Source organism: Caretta caretta, chromosome 1 (genome assembly GCF_965140235.1).
Source record: "Caretta caretta isolate rCarCar2 chromosome 1, rCarCar1.hap1, whole genome shotgun sequence".
In the NCBI taxonomy this organism is placed as follows: domain Eukaryota; kingdom Metazoa; phylum Chordata; order Testudines; family Cheloniidae; genus Caretta; species Caretta caretta.
In genome coordinates this window covers 289756193-289772491 of record NC_134206.1, presented here as the reverse complement: position 1 = coordinate 289772491, position 16299 = coordinate 289756193, and the positions used below count along the sequence as shown (strand labels likewise).

General features: G+C 39.3%; 1 protein-coding gene across 1 annotated transcript in view; it reads left to right on the top strand.

The window, feature by feature from the left end:
* The window catches only part of CAND1 (cullin associated and neddylation dissociated 1), a 53063-nt gene extending 45182 nt beyond the window's left edge, over positions 1 to 7881 (top strand). Inside the window, exons 11-15 of the mRNA XM_048835823.2 lie at positions 318 to 413; positions 3928 to 4097; positions 4189 to 4353; positions 4661 to 4768; positions 6985 to 7881. Coding sequence (XP_048691780.1) covers positions 318 to 413; positions 3928 to 4097; positions 4189 to 4353; positions 4661 to 4768; positions 6985 to 7209 — 764 coding nt within the window. The 3' untranslated portion in view covers positions 7210 to 7881. The remainder of the gene's footprint in view (positions 1 to 317; positions 414 to 3927; positions 4098 to 4188; positions 4354 to 4660; positions 4769 to 6984) is intronic.
* The last annotated feature ends 8418 nt before the right edge of the window (positions 7882 to 16299 follow it).

Genomic DNA, 16299 nt, shown 5'->3' with positions numbered 1-16299 from the left:
AGATATTTGCATTTGTTTAGAACTAAGAATTTCTTTAATTAAGGCATTCATTATGTAATGACTTTGGTATAGAAGACAAGTTTATTTAATGTATTCCTAATTAACATTTAACATTAATCCCTGTTTACAATGTAATAATGGAAAATTATAAAAAAAACTTAACACCTTGCGAGCCAATCAGTAACGTTTAATTTTAGTATTTTGAAAGAAGACCTGTTGTGAAGAGAGAAGATGACTTATAATATTTAAATATATTTAATTAAATTATTTAGCAATTTCAGTATTTTTTTTAACTAAAATAACATGTTTGGTATTAGGGTCATCATATGCTCGAAGTTCAGTTGTTACTGCTGTGAAGTTCACTATTTCTGATCATCCACAACCCATAGATCCACTATTAAAGAACTGCATAGGTAAGTTTCTTATGTTTTTTTAAAATTTAAAACCAAGTTTCTTTTTAAGCAGTTAATATTCAGACTTTTATATCAGGTGTGCAGTGTAAAAAATCCATTTAAAACAATGCTTTGCAAGTTTCTGAATTAAGCAATCACCAATGACAACTATTAGTGAGAGCTGTTGTTAAAGACTGCAGACTGAAGCTTACTGGATGCCATTAAGGAAATGGTAATTCTTCAGTATAGACCACTGAGGTCCCAAACTAGATAGCAGTAGCTGCAAGATTGCTAACCATTGACTTTTTTAATTGTTAAATTTCTTTTCAAGTGATTAATCTTACATTAAAATGTATATACAGTCATGTACTGCATTAGAAACTGAGAGATTTCTATTACATATAATTTTTATACATTATTTGAAGAAACCAGTCAGCTGTCAAAATGTGTTATTGATCCATAAATAGCCAAGATACTTGGAGAATCCAGTAAATCTTTAGGGGGAAAAACAAGCTTTGCATTGTCACATGACTTTCTGATCCTCTAGATCCACTCTTGTTCACGACCCTCTAGCATTGTGTAGTATGGTCAAACCCACTAGAGAGAACATTTATAGAATCTATTAAGTAAATCATTTCTACACATGTGTTTAGTACTCTATTTTAGATCTCAAGCTTTTCAGTCTTTATAAAATCATGTATTTTTAAAGCAAATACAAACCTTGGTATGATTTTCATATTTCCAAATGGGTTATTTTCTTATGATACGACTGGGCTTTATTTTAGACTGTATCTGGAATAGGTATTACAGTGTATCTGTATTACACTTATGCTTTATTACTACACTTCCTCAAGTTTTAGTAAAGCCTTTCATAAATTGGTTGGGTAGCCAAAAGAAACTATCGCCATGAATGATATGATAGTCCAAAAGCCTTTGTTAGTCTCCTTCTCTGAAATTAAATAATTCACTACCTTCCTTCTTTGAGTCCATTTTTCCTACAGCCTTACTTGTATTTTGTTCTCCCTTCCATTACTGTTTGTTTTTCTCAAGTTCTCTTTGAGAACTGCATTCTTTGAGGCAAGCGGTTTCATTTAGTCACTTTTTTACTATTTGTTGTCTAAACTCCTTGCTGCATGGCGTCAAGGCCTCTGGCCTAGAAGTTTTTGAGGGGCCTTCTTTCAGAATCAGCCAGTGTCCTTCTTTCATAGGGCCAGAAGAAATTCGTAGATTCCAAGGCCAGAAGGAACCATTGTACTCATCTAGTCTGATCTCCTGTACAACACAGGCCATAGAACTTCCCCAAAATAATTCCTAGAGCAGATCTTTTAGAAATAAATCCAGTCTTGATTTAAAAATTGTCAATGATGGAGAATCCACCATGACCTTTGGTTAAATTTGTTGCAATATTTAATTACTCTGACCGTTGTCTTATTTCCAGTCTGAATTTGTCTAGAGCTGGGGTGGGCAAACTACGGCCTGCGGCTGGATCTGGCCCCTCGGGGCTTTGGATCCGGCCCGCGGGATTGTCACCACCGCGGGCTCCACGCCGCTCTGGGAAGTGGCCACACCACGTCCCTGCAGCCCGTGGGGGTGGGGTGGCAGAGAGCTCTGCACACTGCTCTTGCCTGTGGGTACCTCCCCCTAAGCTCCCATTGGCCAGGAACGGGTTACCACAGCCAATGGGAGCTTTCGGGGAGGTATCCATAGGCAAGGGAAACACGCGTAGCCCTCTGCGGCCCTCCCACGCCCCAGGGACTGCGCAGGGACATGGTGCCGGCCGCTTCCCGGAGTGACACGGCGCGGGTAAGTGGCACCAGGCTGGAGCCTGAACCCCTCCTGCACCCCGCACCCCAACTCACTGCCTTGAACCTCCTGCCACATCCCACACCCCTCCTGCACCCCAACCCCCTGCCTAAACCCCCTCCTGCATTCCATATCCCTCCTGCACCTCAACCCCCTGACCTGAGCCCCCTCATACACCCTGCACCACTCCTCTGCCCCAACCCTTGCCCTGAACTCTTCCTGCACACCGCACCCCTTCCCATACCCGTACCTCAACCCCCAGCCCCGGCCCTTCAAGCAATTTCCCCACCCAGATGTGGTCCTTGGGCCAAAAATTTGCCCACCCCTAGTCTAGAGTAACTCAAAATTATCTTGCTGGGCCAGAGAGCTAGGAACCCAGTTTTTGTTGTGTTCCTGGACATCCAGCAGTGTTCCTCTCCCTTAGTCAGCCTTGCTTCCTCTTTATTTTTTGTTACACAAAAAGAAAGATGGTATCTAGAATTTTTGTTTTGCGTTTCATCCATCCTGTTTTTCCCCCTTTTTACTTTGTTCCTTCATAGCAGTGTCCCATAATATTTAGTAAGCAGTACTGATGCGATCCTTAGTGTATTTATTCTGTCTAGGAAGTACTGTGTTACTGATCTCCACAGGATCTGGACAGCGGATCGTCCGTAGAGGTGTTTTTATTTTAATATATGTTGAATTATCCTTCTTTTCATGATAATTTTAAGAGGATTCCGTGGATGATTCTGCTAGGGTATTTTAAAATATACATTGGAAGGTACTTCCAGGAATTTATATTAGAGAATTCATCTTTAACTCCAGAGTTTACAGTGGCTGTCTCATATGTATGTTTTAAGAAAATTGGAACAAAGAAATAAGGAGAGAGATGGCAGTCTTCATGATTGTTTAATACAATTTTCCGTAATTATACAGGGCTTACCTTTCAACAATAAAAACTTACCAATTTAAAAATGAGTATAAATGCTGGTAAAACTCATGAAACTTACTTTTGCATAACAGAACATTTCTGTTTCAACTTCATTACACTAATACCAGTATATTATATATAAGATATAGTTTCAGTTTTACGTCATAGAATTATATCCAGTTCTCACAATCTTGTGCAGCATTACAGGCATATGCTTCACTATTCCATGTGGAAGTTTGCCATATTTCTTCTCCCATGCCACTCCCCAAAGAAAATAAAAACCCTATAACTAATATTTCTTTCTTCTGTAAAAGTAATGTGATTTTATGGCCTTGTAGCTGTTTTGAGTGCATATTGTCTGCTCAGTTTAAATATCTAAGGTATAAAACCTTATTTGGTTGGTTGTGTCTCTCAAATTGTGAGACACACCATAGATTACATGTACATGTGTTTTTCATATTGATTCTTATAATTTCTTCTCTTTTCATATTCAAATATGAATATTACTCGGGATTTCCCCAGCCACCTTAGTGTGCTGTACATGCTTTCTGCAGTCATGCCTTGCATCACACATTGTTCTAGGCAGTTATGCAGCTGTGTAAACTGAAACTTATTAAAATCTTTAAGCTGATTTTAGTTAGTTTATAGTTTAAAGCGTTGCTGCTAAATGTAGCAATGTCAGTTCAATCAAAAACAGTTTGCACAGTAAAAAGCTCTCTGTTAACAGGTAAAAATAAATCCCATGTGGAGAAATATTTCCAGGTTTCTGAGAGTAGCAAATAGAAACATGTCATGGTAATTAATTTCTTGGCATATTTACAGGTGATTTTCTAAAAACATTGGAAGACCCAGATCTCAATGTAAGGAGAGTGGCCCTAGTGACGTTTAATTCAGCGGCACACAATAAACCATCATTAATAAGAGACCTTTTAGATACTGTGCTTCCTCATCTTTACAATGAAACAAAAGTCAGAAAGGAACTAATAAGAGAGGTAGGTGAACTTGGTGAGACTGCAAAATATTTGTATAAGCTGATTTTAAATTTTAGTAAATATATTCTTGTCTAATGTTTTTTGTGTACAGGTGGAAATGGGACCATTCAAGCATACGGTTGATGATGGGCTGGACATTAGAAAGGCAGCTTTTGAGTGCATGTACACTCTTTTAGATAGCTGTCTGGATAGGCTAGACATATTTGAATTCCTAAACCATGTTGAAGATGGTTTGAAGGATCATTATGACATTAAGGTAAATTATCATCTTGTACATTTACACTTAAACTTGAGCGTTCTGACCCAATTAATATGAAATATTGGCTAAACAGTGACTTCTTTTAAATATTTTGCAATGTTTTTGCTGTACAAATATTGTTCAGATGACTAGAAAGCTGATATAAATACTACCTGAAAACTGTTTTTAAATATACAGTGGGATGTATAGTGAATCATACTTGTACTAGGATGTTGCTGTTTTAAAACTCCTTTTGTAGTGAACTAAAAAAAAGACCTTAATTGTGCAAAACTTAATTATCTCTGAATTGATCTTCCCCAACTAGATGCTAACGTTTTTAATGTTGGTGAGACTGTCTACTCTTTGTCCAAGTGCAGTACTGCAGAGGTTGGATAGGCTTGTCGAACCCTTACGTGCCACATGTACAACAAAGGTACTGTCTTAAACTGATGCTTATGTTCTTGAATAATACTTTGAACTTTTTGGTTCTATAGAAATGTTAAGAACCTGAGACTTGAATATTAAGTATATTAGTGTCTGAGAAGCTGTCCATATGAATTTAGTATTACCTGTAGTTCTGGACTACTGATCCACAATAGATTTATATCCATAGACTTTGTGCATGACTCCACTGCATTTTAAGGCAAGATGCCCAAAATAGTAGCTTCACTCATGTAAAGTGCACCTGTAGTCTGTTTATGCATACCCTGACATGGTTGAGTTAGAGCATGGCAGGGCAAACTAGGGCCTGCAGGCTGAATCTGCTCTGTCAGGGCTTTCAGTCCAGCCCGCGGGATTGCCAGCCCCGTGGCGTAGCAGGGCTAAAGCAGGCTGCCTGTCTGCCCTGGCCCCACGTCTCTCCTGGAAGCGGCCAGCACCATGTCCCTGTGACCCCTGGGGGAGGGGGATGCAGAAGGCTCCGTGCGCTGCCCTCATCTTCAGGCGCTACTCCCGCAGCTCCCATTGGCCGGGAATGAGGAACCGCAGCCAATGGGAGCTTCGGGGGTGGTACCTGCAGGCAAGGGCTGCGTGCAGTAGAGCCGCCTGCCCCGCCCCGCCCCACCCCACTCCACCCCCAGGAGCCACTGCCGGACATGCTGGCCACTTCCGGGAATGGCGTGGGGCCAGGGCAGGCAGGGAGCCTGCCTTAGCCCTGCTGCATGCCGCTGCCAACCCAGAGCTGCTTGAGATAAGCAGTGCTGGGCTGGAGCCCGAACGCCTCCTGCACCCCACATCCCAAGCCCCTGCCCTGAGCCTCCTAACCCTCTGCCTTGAGCCCCCTCCTGCACCCCAGTCCCCTGCTCTGAACCCTGAACCCCCTTCATTGAGCCCCCTGCCATACCCGTCTTGCACTCCAACCCCTTGCCCTGAGCCCCTTCCTGCACACTGCACCCCAACTCCCTGCCCCAACCCTACATTCGTTGCCCTGCATACAATTTTCCCACTCAGATGTGGCCCTCGGGCCAAAAAGTTTGCCCACCCCTGAGTTAGAGTATGGCTCTTTAATTTAAAATGTTGTTGATCAAAAATAATTTGGGAGGCTCATGTAATACATCATATGAAAAATAGTTCCTAGTAAAATTATAAGAGAAAATAGGGAGGGAAAGAGTATAAATCCCTTTTCTAATCTGAATATACTTGTTCACTTTTTCTAATTTTTTTTAAATTCTTTGGATTATTTGGTCTACTCTCTGTCCCTCAGAAGCCAGGCTGCCCATTTAAGCAATGTAAAAACTGAGATTTCATTGAAGAAACTGTATGTGGAATTTTAAATAGTTTTTAATTTTTAACTATAGAGGTTTAAAAGTTACTAGAAACTTACAACTTGCTTCTAGAAGGTGAAATAAGCAGTTTGAAGGGAGAAGAGCAGTGTAAAATGGTGCTTTCAGCCCGTCTTTTGAAAACTTCCTTATTTAAAAATTTAAGATTGTTCAGGCAAAGACCATCTTTTGGTTCTGTGCTTATACAGTGCCTAGCACAATGGGTTCATGGTCTGTGACTATGGCTCCTAAGATACAGTAATAATTAACTTCCACCTTCATATCACCTACACAGTTTCTTGTTACCCATCTTCCACCAATAATCTGCTCCTTATTTCACTTGATTGATTTAGGGAGTATTACTTTCAATGATGAAGTCCTGTCTGTGTACCATTAAAAGTTCTTGCTTAGGAATGATATCAAAAATTTCTAACTGATCAAGAATATGCTTTGGTCAGTATGCCCATTGCTGTATTATAATTTGTGCTTCAGCAACTCGTGGTCATTTTTATAATGTTACTGACCTTACTAAATTGAACCAGTTTGGCTGCTATTTGCTTTGAATCTGTGTAATGATTTGCTAAGTCAAATTTATTTATTTTTTTGTAAGGAATGTTTTTGCTTAATCTGCAATTTTCAGGCTCTAACCTATTTGTAAGGTTTTTTTAATTAAGACTGCTAAGCATCAGATGCACTACAGCTGTCCAGTCTCCTGTGGTTATCTTTATATTCTTTTCATCCTAAAAAAAGTATCTTGTGCAGTATAAACTATTTCAAGTGCTTGTCAAATTAAAGTGGTAATATGGAAGGAAAGATACCTTACATCGACTGGTTTAAGAAGAGCTCAGTTTTAAATGTAAACTTCCTACATACACTACTTTTTCTACAGGTAAAGGCAAACTCAGTGAAACAGGAGTTTGAAAAACAAGATGAACTGAAGCGGTCTGCCATGAGGGCAGTAGCAGCCCTTCTAACCATTCCAGAAGCAGAGAAGAGTCCGCTAATGAGTGAATTTCAATCACAGATAAGCTCTAACCCTGAGCTGGCAGCCATCTTTGAAAGTATCCAGAAAGATTCATCATCCACTAACTTAGAATCAATGGACACTAGTTAGATGTTTGTTCAAAATGGGGACCATTACGTTGAACCATATGATGCACTGAATTGACAGGTTAAGAGTAAGAAACAGAAAAATATCTAATCTTCACATTGTTCCACTTTATTTACCTTTATGGAGACAGTTGGCTTTTTCCCATTGTTGCTTTTCTAGCATTTATTCCAGAAATACGTATTTCCATGATCCAGAAGTTGTAAACCACTCATGTTTTAGTGGATTTGGCCACATTTGAAATGAAAATAAAAGATTAAAACATATGGTGTATGGAAATAGGTTCCAACATCCATTTGCCCTGTAATGTTTAGGATTAAAATGTTAAAATTTTGTGACCATGTTTTTTTCTTTTTTTTTAATTTTTCTTCTTTCTGTAAAAACAAAACCACCATGTTTTTGTATAACTTTTATTCTTTTGTGTTTCAGCTACATAAATTGATTTGGCTGGCCGATAAGAAATTGTTCCGTGTAAGATTTATTATATTGCAGAGGGTTTGGGCACAGTTTAAAAAGTGCAGACATAAGTAAATGTCATTTTTAAAGGTGTGGGGATTAGAAAATTCATATCCCTGTTGTGCACACTAACTTTGCATGAGCAAGTTTACAAATATATATTGTCTGTAAAACAGCATGTGCAGTTTATTCATAATACATGTTAAAATAAGTAATACTGTATCAGTGCAATTTTCAGGTATTTATTTTTACATAGAAAATGCATTCATAGAGGAAGGGGAGAGGGTTAAATTTTAATCTGTTTTTCTAGGTGCAGGTGTAGTGAATTTTTACAGGTATTTTTACAGTGAAAGTAATCTTGTCTGCTAAACCAGTGTTTCCCAACAAGGAGGATGGATTCCCTGGGAGGTGTGGGGGTAGATAAGCAAGGAGGTTGGGATGGTTGGGCAGAGAATAGTAGGTGGGAGGAAACTGCATAACCTTGGGCCCAGCTCTCCCTCTGTTATAAATACGTGCCAGAGGTGGCTTCTTGAAAGGCGTCTGCTTTCCATCCCTCAGCTCTTAATAGTGCAAGTAATGTGCAGAGGAAACTCTTCTCTTCTCTTTAGTAGTGGTCAGAAGGTATAGCACATGTGTTCTGGCCACCTTGAACCATCAATGGACTCCCATACCTCAAGCATCTGGTGAGTGGGAAACAGAGAATCAGTCATGAAATAAGACCAAACTGGAAAACTAGACAGCAAAAAGATACGCAAGAAAATAAGTAGTAATAAATGGACAAAGATTGCAGCAACTGTGCCAGGGCCTAGTGAAAGGGGACACTGAAGTGGTGGGTGCTTGTCCCTCAATTCGTTGGAAGTGGCTTCATCAGAAAAAGATTGGAAACCCACTGCCTTAAACTGATTAATGTAAAATTCCAATCTCTGTTTCAGGTTTTTCTCTAGTTTCGTTTGGCTTGATAACTTTTCGCCATTTAGAAATTCTTGAAGCCCAATACTACCACCTTTTTGGCACACATTAATTCTTACAGGACTACCTGTATCATGCTCTATCAAAGAATTCTGTGGAGCTTAGTAGGTTGTCAGGATTTGTTAGCTAACAGAGGTGAATTGTTTAATTTTACTTACCAGATTATACCTTGGTGGAGTTTTGATGCCTTTTACTTTAAAGGGACCTGAACTGAGAGGAAAAGTTTACATGAACTCATACAGTAGTTACAATTTCAAATAATGGTGCAGAAGCATCATTTGATATTGTAGCTTCTGATCTAGCCTCAAAATCTTCAGGCTTATGTAACTGGAAGTTGACTGGAAATGGAGTTTATCAGTTTATCTCCTTGAGCTACCAATATATTTAAATGTAGTGGAAGGGGACTAATCAAGGGTGAAAAGTAGTGATGGCTGATTTTAGTGAGAAATTACATATTTGGAAAATGCACCTTTTTATTATTGGAACCATGAATTGAGTATTTTCTCTGCTGTGTACCTTATCTGTTTTAACAACTGTATTAATTAAGAATGTGTTGTGGTTATTAGTTAACAGCAAAATACTAGGATCTTATGTTGTCTAACATGCACTCACAATAAGTGAGAAGGGTTTATAGACTTAGACATAGGAAAGGAATCCAATCTGAAAATTAATTCAAATTTAAACTTAGTAAGGGATGCTGAAATAGTAAATTTAGATATAAGTGTAATAAGACTTCTCCTTGGAGAAACTGGTATGCTACGTATTAGTCAGTATTACAAGGTATCTGATGTTGTGGATACTCCAACTTACTTGGTTTTCTTGTTCCACAGTAAATTGCAATACAGCAAGCTCCAGGACTAAGCAGGAGCTTGAGATTCTATTTGGTTGACATTTCTCTGTAAAGTGCAGAGTTTCAAGGCCAAACATTGAAAGATGTGAAAGAAAGCGTAGCCTATTAAGCGGAACAAACAGTATATAAGCTATTCTTTTTCCACTTTGACCCCTGAAGTTGCAGGTAGGGTCGGAAGAGAGAACTAAATTTTCTTATGCAGCAAAAAACTTTCATAGGACAAAACTACAGAAGTTAAACTTCAGTAAGATTTTTGATCAGTAATTACAACGAAACTCAAGGTCTTACATCAAAGCAGGAAGTCACTAAATCAGATTTAAACATGTATTTAGGTGCGTAATGATGCAAACAGTCACCTAGTGGGGCGTACAAAAGTGCTTGTCTGCTCCTTCAGCACCTCGATACTTTTTGTAAATCTGCCCCCCATCATTCTTTCCTAGCATAGTTTGTGATGGAGACAGTGCTATTTATCATATGAAAGGATGATGTAGGAGTTTTTCAAACTTTAAGGTAAGTATTTGACAATATGTATATTAAACCACTGTTAAAAAAAATTAAATAACGTACAACTCTGAAAGCTTATGCTTGTTTTCTATTCTGATTGACATTTTCTCCCTCAAATTTGTCAGACTTGTTTTCTGCTAGGAAGTATCAGTAAAATGGCAACTGTCGCTGAAGCGACATTCAGTTTGAATGAATTGAAACAGTGGTGAGCGTTTGTAAAATCTTTTGAAAAAATCTCCATACGTAGGCTTTGTCTACACTGGCACATTCATCGCTAAAACTTTTGTTGCCCAAGGATGTGAAAAAATGCCTCCTGAATTACAAAAGTTTTAACGATGAAAAGTACTGGTGTGGACCTACTGGTGTGAACCTACTGCCTCTCATTGGAGGTGGTTTTATTTGGTAGCCGGGAGAGTGCTCTCCTGGTGACAGAGTGGCCACAGAGCGCACCTTACGACGGTACGGCTGCAGCGGCACAGCTGCGCCATTGTAAAGTGTGCAGTGTAGACATAGCCGTAGTTAGCTTCCTGGTTTGTTTAAATATAATGGCTAAAAATAGCTGAATTGGTGATTGTATTTTCCATTGAATGTCTTAGCATTAGGCTATTATGAATTTGCCTGCGGTAGGAGAATTGGAAAGTGAAACTTAATGAAAGCTTTGGAAAAGTATTCTCATACAATATTTTATTTTTTTCCCCATTGTTTGAGCGATTATCTGCTTACAGATCTTTCTCTATCTATTTCCTCCTTTCAGTGAGCAAACTGACTTTTTAGTTTTTGAATGTCACCGAAACTAACAGCTGTTTTTAGTTAGTTTACCAGTGCACAAGGACAGCACAGCTCTGAGAACCCTATTCATTATTTGACTGCTGCAAAGCCTGCACCAGGAACATTGGGATGCAAAGTGTTTTTTGATAAACAATTTAAGGCATGGTTCTCTCAAAAGTGACCATTAAAATGGCATCTTCCTGTTCAACAGGAATACTCCTGTGTATTGTCACTTTTTTGCTTCAGCAACAGGTTTTTGATGCCTTTTGCTCCTATTATCGCTGTAGAGCCAGTGTGTTTAAGAAACTGAGTTGGATACGTCTACTAATTTTGCATCAGTGTTTTACTAAATTCCTTGTTAAACCTGTATGGACTCACGGAAGATACTGGGAACTCACAGGTATAACTGTGAGGACCTTATTTGACCTGCAGAACTTCTATTACTGGTGATATGAGAAGAAAAGAACCCTGTTTCACTATTAGAAGCCAGGTTGGTTTGCAGGACTGGAAGTATAGAAGAAACACATTTTAATTTCTAAATTAAACACTTGATATGAAGAAGTCTGATTCAAGAAACTTGAAACTACAGTGCCCTTTTTAGTTACTTTCCAGAATAGAATCTTCTATTGAATAACTTTTACTAACCAATTTAAAAAATATTTTGTTAAAGTGGGTTTTCTTCTCCCACGTCATCATTAATAAAAGTTCGACAGACCAAATAAGGTCCTTAGTTATACGTATACAATCTTATCATCCTTGAATTTGCACATGTGCAATTGACTGGAATTTACTAAAGTGATATACAAGTAGTAGTAGAAGTTGTGAAGAGGCCTGCCACTAGTAAAAAATTGTGCTTAAACTGCTTTTTGTCTGTCTTCAAAATGAGATCATCTCAAATGGGAAAGGTGTTCAGTAACCTCTAGTCTTATGTAGAAATAAACTGTTACATCTGACAATGAGGTCCTTTTTGGAAATAGAAACTGAAACTTACGAATATCTTAATGGTGCCACATTTTAGCTTTCCTCCACAAAAAGGTTGAACAAAGAATAACACCCAATATACAATAGTTGACAAAATCAAAAGAATTAAACTCAGCAACAGCAGTAGAGAAACTGCTGAAACTATTAGGGGTCTATATACTGAGATTTCTATTGGGCCAGGATGCTGCATCCTTTGTCTTCCAGACCCAGATGCAGCAGCCCTCACCTTTTCTATTTTGACTTGAAAAGGTTCTCTACCACTTAAAAATCCTTCAGGGTACTTGCTTTACTTACCCCGTGTCAGGGACAAATAAGTGCTTCCTGTTTAAACAGGGCTCTCCTCATGTCTGGAACCTGTCAGTTGCCCTCCTCTCTTTTTGACTAGCTCAAAACACCATAAAGCTTTATTCTCATTTAATCACAGGCTTTCTGATGCTGCTTTGGCAGTGAAGTGAGTATAAATGTGATTCAGACTCTTTTACACTATTGGAACAGTAAAGGAGCTGCAGAACAAATGATAATCAAGTCCCTAAATATCTTGTTTGTTAAAAAGGTGGCAGTTTATAGCATCTGGGTTGGAGCAGCCCTTTCATAAGTGAGAGTTATTAGAAACATACCTTTTCATTACTCCAAACCTAGTTTCCTGTATGAGTCAGACAGGAATGTCTGACTGAGATCATGCCCACTAGCTACACAACAGATTCAGGCTGAATCCTTGCCTATTTTTTTAAATGGCTTTATCGCCCATGACTACCTTCAAATAGGTAAACGTGAGTAAAACAGATTCCAGAAAATAAAAAGGGGTCTGTGTTGAGTCTCTCTCTGTAGTGGGTTCAAATCAAATGCAGTCTAAACTATACTGCTTTGAGTTGGTCTTTATTTAAAATAAAAAAATAGTGTTTGCAACAGGATTGCAGATAACACTATACAAGCCCTCCATTAAATCATACTGTCTTTCTCTGGTCCTTCAAGTTCATGAGCTTGGCCTATCTGCTAATAAATAATCTGCAGTTTTTTCTTTGTACCTAACCTGTGTGATGATACAAAATAATAAGACTATAATGGTAAATACTACATGCTGAGGTTTGACATATGTCAGCTTTCCATTTTGCTTGTTTACTTAAACACAAGAAAAAACTCAGCTGTAGAAAGCTGGTTCAGTCAGTGTTTGTATTAGGGAACATTACCTCTTTCAAATGAGATGTAATAGTCATCTTCCATAACTCAAATTGAGACAAAATGAGAAGGTGATACATACAACTATGATGATTGTGTTAAAACAACCTGAAAAAAAGAATCAAAAAGCAAGTTAAATTTATCTCAGACTGGCCAAGAATGTAGTCTCTGATCCATCTTCCCAGGGGGAATGATCTTCTAGCCTACAGTTGTCATTTGCATTCTAACTTAGATTTGAACTTGACATCTTGAGTATTGCCTGACAAGTCCTAACCAAGATGGTATACTACTCCAAAGCAGAAATGCTTCTGGCTTCCTGCAGACCTTCAGTGTTTTTGGTCTATGCAGGAATATGGGCATCCAGGTCCTCCTACTGATCTTAGCTCCACTTAAATTTCTTTTAAGGAAAATCTAGACCTGTGCCTAAGACCTTTTACCATATCTCCCATTTCATGATTGAGTAATGTCGTAAATGCAAGCTTTTCTAAGTCTCTGGTAGATCATCCAATGTTTATCAAAGTTTCGTATGACAGCATTTCTGCGGCACAGCTTCTCTCCTCATATGTCACAAATGGGTAATGCATCTAACCTGTGGAATTCAGAGTTCATCCAGTGTTGCTGGAGGTTCCAGGACTAAGGCCTGCTCTTCAACTAGGGCCCACAGAATTGCTACCTCTGGGTGCAAAAAAAAGTTACTGGTTCAGTTCTGTCTGACCACATTGTTCTATAACTTTTTATTCATTTTTGGTGCAGTAGTTACTTCATTTGAACTTCTAGCTCCAGTCTCCCTTTCCAGAGCAGAGGAATTACCAGAGCAGCATTCTTCTGGTAGAGTCTCTCAAACTCCCCTGCAGCAGAGAAACATTGCAAGTATCAAATCATAACCCAAGGGTGGGGGGAATGCATGCATGTGTTTATAAGCAGCTTTCCGGGTGCTTCAGAGGGTGAGATACGCACTGCTGCCACAAACTCACTCTTGCTCAGCTAGGACATACAGCTTTGAGACACACTGGCCTGCCAGGGTGTTGGCCCCGGCCCAAAGTCACAATTCACCATAGGAAGGGCCTATCAGGAGCATGGGAATTACACCCATCAGCAGACCGTTAGGGAAAGTCTTGCACCTTGCACAAGTAAGAACTGCAAAGTAGTTTTCCATTCATCTGCAGGGGCGTGCGTTGGTAAAAAGGTGTTGCTGGGTTGGTTCCCTAATAATTTCTTAAATTACAAAACATATGCTTCATATGGGGTGGAACTTCTATTTCTGCCGAGTGTATTCATTGAAATTGTGCTCTCCCTCCCCCCGCTCGCATGTCTGTGAATTACTGCTTGCTACTTTCCATTTAAATTAAGCATCTGTGCAGCAGAATGAAGGGGGTTTTTTGTTCATTTTTCTACCTGATTTTCTTTCTGCTAGCAGCTTCCCTCATTATTCAATCAACACTGCTAGTCTGGTAAATGACTAGAATACAAATTGGAACTTTTTTCTAGAGGGGAAACAAATTTATGCCTGATTTAAGATTAGTCTGGATAATTTCAAGTTGACTTAATACTAATAATTGGTTTCTACAGCTTTGGAAGAACTTTTGGTGGCTTGAGTTGATGGACAGGGCTTACTGAGTCTTGGAGCCTCCAGAAACAACATTAGACGGTCTGTGAATTCTGTAGGTGAGGGGTGTCTCAGTTTTGGGGTTAGCTGCTCCTCTGTCTGCTCAATGTCACTCCTCTTAAGTCTCAGGCCTTTAGCTGCCCCTCTCCTCCCAAACCAGGGATTTAGTTTTGCAGTTCCCCTGCAATACACTTGAGTTTATTCTGGTAGGTCTGACTTTAGTACAGCACCTGCTGTTCTGCTCTCTGCCTGGGGCTGTGACAGTGGTTTCCAGTGACCAGTCGGCTTTCACAAACCACTGTATATTTATTTTACGACAAATGCAGAGAGAAAACAAAAAGCAATAACTAGTCTACAGCCATGCTAAACTTACACAGTGTAACCATTGTCCACATGGAGATCTTGGCTGGTTTCCAGTCCTTCACACCCTTCCCAGCAGGGTTTTGCCCTCTTGGTTACAGGATCATGTCAGTTCTTTGCTCAAAAAGAGGGTGTCTCAGCCAATTTGGACTAACGCTTTATACCAAAGCTTTTTCTTTGTCTGCTAGGGCTCTTGACCCAATCTGAACCAGTATATGTAATTCCCTGGATGGGGGTGGTAATTCTCTGGAGGAGTTTACCTGTCTTTGGATCTGTAGTAATTACCGTCCACTAATTTTAATTCCCAGAGGAAGTTCATTAATCCCCCACCATGGAGCTAAAATATAATCTCTAGATCACAAAGCTACACATCGCATTAATAGACAAAAGTTTATGAATAATCTCTGCCTATAGCTTCTGGCCCAATTAAATACTAGTCTTTTGACCCTTCTCACAGCAGTCACAAGAGGCCTTACCCATTTCGGATAAATGAGGAGAGAAGCTGCTAACAGAAAATTATCAGGTAAGACATTTTTTGGTCTTTTCAAAACAGTTAAGCCTACATTCCCTACCTGGGACCTGCCTACAGTACTATAAGTTCTCATCACCCATCCACTTGAACCAATGGCATCTAATTCCCTGTACTTCTGTTAATTAAGACATACTTTCTGTTAATTATTGAATTGAAATATCGCTAGTACAAGCCTTTACTGAACTCTTTTTCAATATCTCACTGAAGAACATTTTTTCTTCTTTTTCCCCAAACCTAAACATCAATAAGAGATGGTTGTCCGTGAAGAACAGTTAAAATATAACTTAGTTGAACCCATTGATAAAAAAAAAAATTGTTTGTTTCCTTTTATCCAATTGCTGGGTCTGAAAGCATCTAAATTTTCCATAGCTAAGTGGATTAAGTGCTGAATTACTGAAGCAGACAGCCGGAAACAGATTCCAAAAGGGACCAAAGCCTTCGTTCCATAGTGATTTCCTGGGTTGAAAGAGCCTCTGGAACCACAGAGGAGATCTGGGAAGCTGCCCACGTGGTCACCCATCATTTCTATAAAGCAGTATGGACTCAACTCTTTGCAAAAGAAACCTATAGCAGGAAGGTGCTCAAACTAGATGATGGATGGATGGATGTGTTTTAAAAATAGAATCTATAGGAGTCTTTTGCATTTCTTTTGTCCTTCCTACTTTTTTTCCTTATTGCTCCTAATCCTAAACTAGTTTTGGTCAGGATCCAGAATGGAAAATTTACCTAATTTTCTTTCTGTGGTTGATCTCTTGTCCAATCTGACCTACCTGTGATTAGTTCTGTCTGCAGTGACTACGCCTTGAGTACATGTATTGTGACAGGGTCGGGCCGGACGGCTACAGGAGAGTAATAGAAGGCAGATATATTAGTCCCAGGTTAAGTAGGTCCCTT